Genomic DNA, 8907 nt, shown 5'->3' on the forward strand with positions numbered 1-8907 from the left:
ACACATTCAGACATTTTATTAATTTCAGAAACTGTTGATAATTTATGTTTTACGATACAATGGGGACATAAAATTTAAATTTGCAAAGATAAAATCTAACAAACATTATTTAAATTAGGCTACTTGGTGCAGGTGCTATTAAAAAAATTTCAGAAAGTGTAATTTAAAATAGTATAGGAGGCAAATTATTTTATAGCATATTAGTCTTTTAGTGGAATGAATTTCTGTTTCAATTTCCAAACATAAAATTAATTGATTCAAAAATGTTTCTGCCTTGGACCTCTGGCAATGTACTATAAATAGTATCATCAATTTCATCTTCATCGTCATCACTTTCTCCCATTTGCTGTTCTTCTTGTATGCCGCATTTTCGTGAATGGTCTCTCATTGCTGTGATCGAGGAGTGATACAATGAACATTTAGGGCAAGTTCGCCTTTTGAGAAGTGATACCCCTTTCCCATCTTGTTTCTTAATTTTTCACCTTTTTGCTAATTTATTTGGAATGCCCTTTTTGAAGCTCTTGCATTTAATAAAATAGGCCTAATTTGCCTATGTTTTGATGACATCATCTTGGGTCTGACCCCCCCCCCTCCCCCATGTCAACACATGTCAACATTTGGTAGACCCCCCCTCCCCCCTAGCTGATGACGTAATATGTGAACGCTCCCTAATAATAATAATAGTAATAAGTAATTGTGTGGTTTTGTGGTCTTGTGGTATGACAATCTCTTTCAGATTGTAAGGTCCTGGGTTTGAGCCTCGCTCAGTGCATAGTTGAGTCCTTGAAAAAGGCTCTTTACTCACATTTTCTCACCGTACTCAGGTGTAAAATGAGTACCTGGCCGTTAACAGCGTTGCCTTTGTCCGGAAAATTTTAAATATCGCCTAACAGGCATCATGTCTCGTCCTACATGTTAAGCGTTGCTGTTGGCAAGGGACACATTGTAAAGCGCTTTGAGCACGTTTAGTGGATTTTGCTCTATATAAATGCTCAATTTTTAAAAAATAACCATGAATAGGGCAAAACTATTCAAAATGAGATTGATAGAATAGGCCCTAGGAGGTGTGAGTTGTACATTTGTTAAAAAATCCAATTGTAAATCCAATTTCAGAGATCTACATTTTTCCATTGGTTATCGCTATTTCATTATGACTCTTTCTTGGCAATTGTGTTAACACACTGCTTCGTGTATTAAAATTGTGAATAAACCCATATTATGTGAACTAATTGACAAAATGTATGGTGGACATTTTATAAGCTTTGAACAATGTCCATGATCTGGGCAATTCTGGACAAGTTTTGCAGCATAGTCAATAAATTGAGCACATGGAACAATAACAGAGCATACTAATGGGACGATCTATATTTTTCCCCCAGGTGTTTGACTCATCCGTCACATTGCAAAATGTGCTCAAAATGACCTACATAATAAAAAGTGTTCACAGTTTTCAAAATATCCAATATCACAATGGGTCATTTTGTTCATCTTGAACCATGGGTATGTTTACAAGTTTCATGAACAAACCAGCGTGTTTACATTTATTAAGAAATATCCAATCATTGGACGGCAAGAGATCATGTAATCGATGACTTGGATGGATGAAAACTTTAATATAGATCGCTCCCATTATCAAGGCCTGGTTGAACTAGGCAGAAACAAGAATAAATAAGGCATAACAAAAATGAATATATAACAGCTTCAAAGAAGAACAAAATATCAAACACGGAACACGTTCTGTGTTTGGTATTTTGTTCTTTTTTGAAGCTGTTAGTTTATATCCATTTTTGTTTATTGCAATTGCTTTTACACTGCACAGCTTCTAGCAGCTTAGTATTGCAATATGGGTTATAAATCTAATTAAAACTCAGTTACTTACCAGCTTGTGCAGTGTCCTTTTCCTATCACTGCTGCCATGTCCATCTTTGATGGCATCATCTAGTCGTTCTGTGGTTGCTGGTGTAGTGAGAATGGACACAGTGTTGGAACGGGAAGAATCCTCTCGAGGGGTAAATCCATGGATGTAGTGAACATTGTCGTGTTGATGTAAAGAACTACAACTCAGCCCAGATCCGATCCTTTTCATCGTCTGCTGGCCACCCGTGGATGTAGCTCGTTTGGATTGAGTAGTGACGGTGTTGATGGTGGCAACACTGGCTGACTGGTGAGACATATTATTATTGTCCATAAAGTTGTCTTGAATCAAAGATTGCCTGAAAGCATTCATGTCCACGTTTTTCCTTACCTGTAAAAAAAAAGGGAGCAAAAACAAGTTCTGGATAAAACGATAGCTTTCAACACACACATCTCTCTCTCTCTCTCTCTCTCTCTCTCTCTCTCTCTCTCTCTCTCTCTCTCTCTCTCTCTCACACACACACATTTTCTCTCTCACAATCGCGCACTTACACACACACACGCACTTTATTTTACACCCCCATACTCTCTCTCTCTCTCTCTCTCTCTCTCTCTCTCTCTCTCTCTCTCTCTCTCTCTTTTCAATGTTTCTCTTTTATTTTCAATTATGGAGCTGCAACAGTACCGATTGGATTGGATGTGTTCTCTCTAAAATCAACGGCATAAAACCACAAAAAAGTCTTGGTATGGAAATAAGGAGCAATGAAATGCTATATAAAATAATCAGAACTTGATAAATAAGGATGATCTTTGTTGTGTGTGTTATTTTGTTTTGTTTTGTTTTGCTAAAAAAAAAACCCTCAAGAACTTTTAACATCGAGAAAATCCTTAAGCTTTAACGCACATTGGAGTAATAGGATAGGATTGGATAAAGTGATTAAGCTTAACATATTTAAATAACATTTCACAACCAAGACCTCTAATATAATGCATATATGGTTGATCCCGATATAATAGCAGATTTAGGCAGTGTATGACGAATGTATGTCAGAGACTGGAACCCTAAACCATATCGTAATATCGCCGTAAAATTCATTCTCCGTTATCTTTCAATCTGGTTCAAGGTTAAAGCAAGGCTCCCATCATTCGCAAATGCATTTTTGTTATTGTTTACATTACAAGACTTTTCCTCAACAGAGAGGACGTACGAAATATTTAGTCGTCGATCTGTTTTTTTAGTAATGTATTTAAGTTTTCATTGTTTTTTGTTGTTGGCTGAAGAGGGTTTTGAGCCCAAAATGTTATGTGTTTGGTATTTCGTTCTGTTTTAAATCTGTTATATTCATATTGTTTATTACTTTTTACAGTCCACAGCTTCTAGCAACTTAGCATCATTTATGATAGTATGGTCAAAAGTATTGGATGGTTTAAATTTGAACACGTTAATCTTTTTCAACTTCATATCTCCTCACAAGATATATTAAGGTGACTTGTCGTCATGGCCATACAAATAAATAGCTTTTCTTATATTTCCTGCAACAATTATAATTCTTTAAATCTTTTGATTATATAAAAAATGTCATTTACAAAAAGAAAATTAGTCTTGGTTAAGGGTTTTTGGTGTCCAGATGAATTTGTTTTAAGACAAGCAATATCCCATGTGAAAAGCTATGACAGTTATCCTGATTTTGGCACACGCTCAATTATCACTTCTAGTAAAAGTTGTCTTAACGGTTCATTGAATGCTTGCTATATTTTATAAAAAGAGACATGTTTAAAATGCATATTAAATGACATTTAAAGAAAATATACAAAAAAGAAATCTGAGTTAAATAAAAAATAGATTCTGACAAGTATTGATAGTGGAAAGATCAACATGATAAAAATGAAAATTCCTCACTCACTTGACTAGAGTTTGAGTTGTCATCAGCAGACATGACACGTCTTACCATCTTGACTGACAACCTTCGACTTGCAGATGCCATTGTCATGGAGGAATTCGGCCGGTCACCAATTGAGATTGACATCCGTTCCTAAATTTTTAAAAATAAGAAATGAAATCTTCTAATATATATATATATATAATAATATATAATATATATATATAATATATATATATTATATATATATATATTAATATATATATATATATATATATATATATATATATATATATATATATATATATATAATATATATATATATATATATATATATATATATATATATATATATATATATAATATATATATATATATATAATATATATATATATATATATATATATAAAATATATATATATATATATATATTATATATATATATATATATATATATATATATATATATATATATATATATAATATATGAAAGAGAGAGAGGAGAGAGAGAGAGAGAGAGAAACTATAGTAGAATCAAATTCATTGCAAACTGCTAGGGTTTTGAGGTACATCTAATTTACAAACAAAACAAGAATGAAGCAAGTTGAAATGAGTTTGGGTTTGTTCTTTTCAGTTTGAGATTTTTATATAGCGCAATATCCACTAAATGTGCTCAAAGCGCTTTACAAGGGGTCCCTGGCCAACAGCAACATTTAACATTTAACATGTAGGACAGGACATGACGCCTGTTAGGCGATATTATTTTCGGACAAAGACAACGCTGTTAACGGCCAGGTACTCATTTTACACCTGAGTACGGTGAGAAAATGTGAGTAAAGAGCCTTTTCCAAGGACTCAACTACGCGGCGAGCGCGAGGCTCGAACCCAGGACCTTCCGATCCGTTTGTGAAGGTTGAAAGTCCCTTAATCGTAATCATAAAAGGATTTGATTTTTAATATTACTGATAATAAGATCATAATAATGATGGTGATAATGATGATGATGATCATCATCATAAATAATAATAATAATAATAATAATAATAATAATAATAATAATAATAATAATAATAATAATAATAATAATAATAATACAAATAGTAATAGTAATAATAATATTTAAAAAAGAAGAAGAAGAAGAAGAAGAAGAAGAAGAAGAAGAAGAAGAAGAAGAAGAAGAAGAAGAAGAAGAAGAAGAAGAAGAAGAAGAAGAGAAGAAGAAGAAGAAGAAGAAGAAGAAGAAGAAGAAGAAGAAGAAGAAGAAGAAGAAGAAGAAGAAGAAGAAGAAGAAGAAGAAGAAGAAGAAGAAGAAGAAGAAGAAGAAGAAGAAGAAGAAGAAGAAGAAGAAGAAGAAGAAGAAGAAGAAGAAGAAGAAGAAGAAGTTATAAATAACCAAGAAAATTCTTGGTCCATATTGTCATCAAATACAATTGTGAAAGGTCATCATATATGCCGACTAAAAGTGCCAAGAACATGTCTGTCGTCTGTCCGGAATAAACGTGATGTATTAACATTTTAACTGTTTTTATTAGCTGAAGAAGGATATAGGGCCAAAAACATCCATGTTTGGTATCATGTTCTATTTTTGAAGTATCATATTCATTTTTGCAGATGATTCTTTACTTCCATAAACCCATTATCTTTTGACTAAAGGCCAAGAGACTTATAATTTCATTATTTCACTTAAACTGTAAATGCTGGTAATATCACTCCACATTTATACATATCTTAAACATTCTATACATACTGCGGAAGAGCCTTTCTTTTCCTTTGGTGTGTAGATGAGTGGTGCTGTGTAAACCTCATCTCTGACAGACGTCTCACGGTTACATTTAACTATTTCGTTGGCCTCAGTTGAATGGATGCTGTACCTGGCAACATGAATCAAATGTTTCATTCTGTGGTGTCAAGGTTAAGCATTATTTTGTTTGTTTGTTAGGCAGCAGTGAGTCAACAGTACCATGCGGCCTCGCCTAGCTACCAAGGCAAATAATGTTGAGCATGCAAATGACAAGCAAGGTGACAACGATCATGTCCTTGTCTAAGACACTTCACTAACACCACCTCAATGGACTTATGTGTAAATGAGTACCTAGACAAAGGTAGTGATTGATATATTGTGTTCAATTAGGTCACTTTACAGGTTACTTGTGCTGAATCAATTGAGAATCTGATCCCATATGGCCTGCTTGGGGTACTCTGCGAACAGCACAATTTGAATATTCATATATACATTTTTTTTCATCTTTAATTTGTTATTCTTTCCATGTTTATCTTAAAAGTGAACAAATAAAAAGATTATTACCTTTAGTTTATTCCCACAAAGAAAAAGAGAAATCTGAATTCATTCTCCTTATGAAAATTAGATCACAATACATTGACAATGAAGAAAAGAATACCATCCTAAAGATTGAAATAATAATTATTATAATTTCACGAAACATAATAATGCTGTGTCTCCAATTAAGTGTCTTTCAGTCGAGGAAAATAGAAAATTGGGATTACATGTGTAATGGATTCACTTACAAAATGCTCGATAGTACATTAAATATTTTAAAATTTCATACTTCAAGTTTGCCCTTAAGATTTGCTGTAAAATCAAAAAGTACATTCTTTCCTTGCTTTCTTTATAAACACAGCCATACATATTATGCTGAATATTTTTTATTCTTTAAAAACAAAAATAATATACCGATTCATTTATACGCACAAGCGACATCTATATAGCGCTTATCAAAACAACGCCAATACTTACAGCATATCTCCTAATAAATGTACACTTTGCGCGAAAATCAGAAAGGGGGGAGGGGGTTCATTTATTGTGCACTCATAGATGTTGATTTTTAAAGCAACGAAATTACTTTTTGCATCGTTTCCTTTACCTTTTATTATAACCTTTTACTGTCATATCAATGTGTAATTAATTCTTTCCATTACAATGTCCAAACATTACATTTTTAAACACTACGTTGAATAGGCTAATTAAAAAAGACAAAAATAAAAGTATCATATTTTCAGTGGCCACATTAAAACTTCAAAATGACAACATAATTTTTTTAAAAAGGTAGTTGGAACTCTGAAGGGATGTGCGTTATTGGGATATATACATGATGATTCAAACGTCTTGAACATAGCAACAGAGATCGTTGATATTGAATGGATACTATTAGTTATGTTGGATGGAAACTATGCCAACTTTTTAACAAATCAAATTCTTTTTACTTTACTTAATATACATTAAAAAAAAACAACCCAAATTACATTCCCAAACAAAAATTTCTCTCAATGCTACCCAACCCATTATAAAAGCGTACTAGATGATCATGGATCATCATTTTACTTTTCGTCTTACTAAATAATTTAGCCGATGAACTGGCTTGTTGATCGGATAACAAATACAGTAAATTATTATATAGACATACACGCAAAGTGAGTTCAAAAGACTGGGCACTCAGAGTGACAAATCTGATAATTAAAAATGTGTCACACGAGAACAACTTGAACTGAGGCAGAGCGGGCGTTTGTGGAAAAAAAGTTTAAAAACTATGACATTTCATTGCCTCCACATTGGTCATATACCTTTAATCGGATGTAGGACTAATGGGCTTGACTTCCTATGAGTTTCTGATTGAAATCTAAACTTGTTAAAATTGCAATAATAAAATTGTATGAGATTTCAATTGATTAAGTCTTATTATAAAAAATATTGAAAAGAGAAAGAAACTAGTGTCCTTTCCTTTTTCAGAAGGTAAAAGGCAATTCATATGAAAAAAACCTCAACAGGACTGTACAAAGGTAACGTTAAATTTCTGGAATCGGACAAAGGCATCGCAGTAAAGCTAGACTATTTTTACACGTCATAAAGCATTTTAAAATTATATTTCCCACAAAATATCATTTTCTCATATTAAAGGAGAGCTCACTGCATGAATATGCGATGTCATATCCCATTTATATTATAAACAATGATGGAGCTCAGTAGATGCTATTTTCGAGCCATGGTTCACTACGACTGTTTAAAAGCTTTATAAATATAAGCTTGCTTTGAACTTTGAACTATTTATTTATGGAATCTGCTCCATCAAAATCTATAATTTATTGATGATGAAATTTCAGCTTTACCACAGAAATGTGGTAAAACTGTTTGGATTCTTGGTTAAGCGGATGGAACTTTTCATCCAAGCTCAGAAAGAAGCTGGGAAAAGTTTATAATAATGACATTATTTCTTCTACCCAATACCGGGAACAGAGCTAGTGACCCTGGTGCGCTACATATTATGTCAACTACCAAAATATTGTCTTCTTGACACATTTGTTTTTCTTAAGATTAGAAAACTTGCAGTCTTGAGCCTCTTCTATGTATAAACTATACTTGTTGTGATAACGGAAACACTAGTCTACAAGAAAAAAAAATAAATTGTATAGTAAAGTGCATCTTTAATCTGTACCAGAGTGCTGTATTCTTAGCAAAAGCATGGTTCAACAACATAGGATGATGACAAGTGCTAGTTCTTTTTCCACATCGCTTTTGCTTTTGAAAATTTGAATGAGAAAAAGTAAGATGCAGGACGTCAGCAAAATCAAAATCTAAAAAACTATACAGTGCCAGAAGAACAGAAAAGAAAACAATAAAAAAAAAAAAAAAAAAAAAAAGATCATGCCAAGACGAGAAGGGCTGATTTTTTGGGAAGAATTTTCCTTCTATTTTTCATCCTGCTTTATCCAGAACAGTGTGACATTAACACCTAATCAGATTTTGCCTTTTCTTTGGCCAGATTTCAGCAAACCCTGCATCCCGTTTATTAAAGGAACCAGAAATGTTTCAAAAAGGGAATTGGTATCAGCCAATACATACTGAGATGAAGGCGCGGTGTAATTTCAATATGTACTGATCTAAATTATATTTTTGATTTTATTTTGAGTGGAAAGTTGAACGAAATATTGATTGTGGGATACTGATGGGACATATACAACGTTTTTTCAAAACATTTGCAGAAAACCGTTTAAACATGTCATAATATAAATTGATGAAATTAATGTGAGACGTTTTTGGTAAAGTAGAATTCCAAGATCTCCAATGTAAGTTGTAAATATATGTAGGTTATAAACAAAGGGATATGTTTTTTTCCGGATAAAGCAATTAGATGAGGTAAATTTGAAAAGGCTTGGAATG

General features: G+C 32.7%; 1 protein-coding gene across 2 annotated transcripts in view; it reads right to left on the reverse strand.

Annotated features, from left to right (window-relative positions):
• LOC144956455 (uncharacterized) overlaps nucleotides 1-8907 on the reverse strand; it is a 96170-nt gene that overhangs the window by 51528 nt on the left and 35735 nt on the right. For both annotated transcript variants that reach the window (XM_078886969.1, XM_078886960.1), the window contains 3 exons: nucleotides 5482-5605; nucleotides 3759-3887; nucleotides 1880-2245 (listed from right to left, as the gene is read on the reverse strand). In XM_078886969.1, the coding sequence (XP_078743095.1) occupies nucleotides 1880-2245; nucleotides 3759-3887; nucleotides 5482-5605 (619 nt within the window). The remainder of the gene's footprint in view (nucleotides 1-1879; nucleotides 2246-3758; nucleotides 3888-5481; nucleotides 5606-8907) is intronic.

The sequence above is a fragment of the Berghia stephanieae genome, chromosome 1, assembly GCF_034508935.2.
Source record: "Berghia stephanieae isolate SIO BIC M18660-M18661 chromosome 1, UCSD_Bste_1.3, whole genome shotgun sequence".
Classification (NCBI taxonomy): domain Eukaryota; kingdom Metazoa; phylum Mollusca; class Gastropoda; order Nudibranchia; family Aeolidiidae; genus Berghia; species Berghia stephanieae.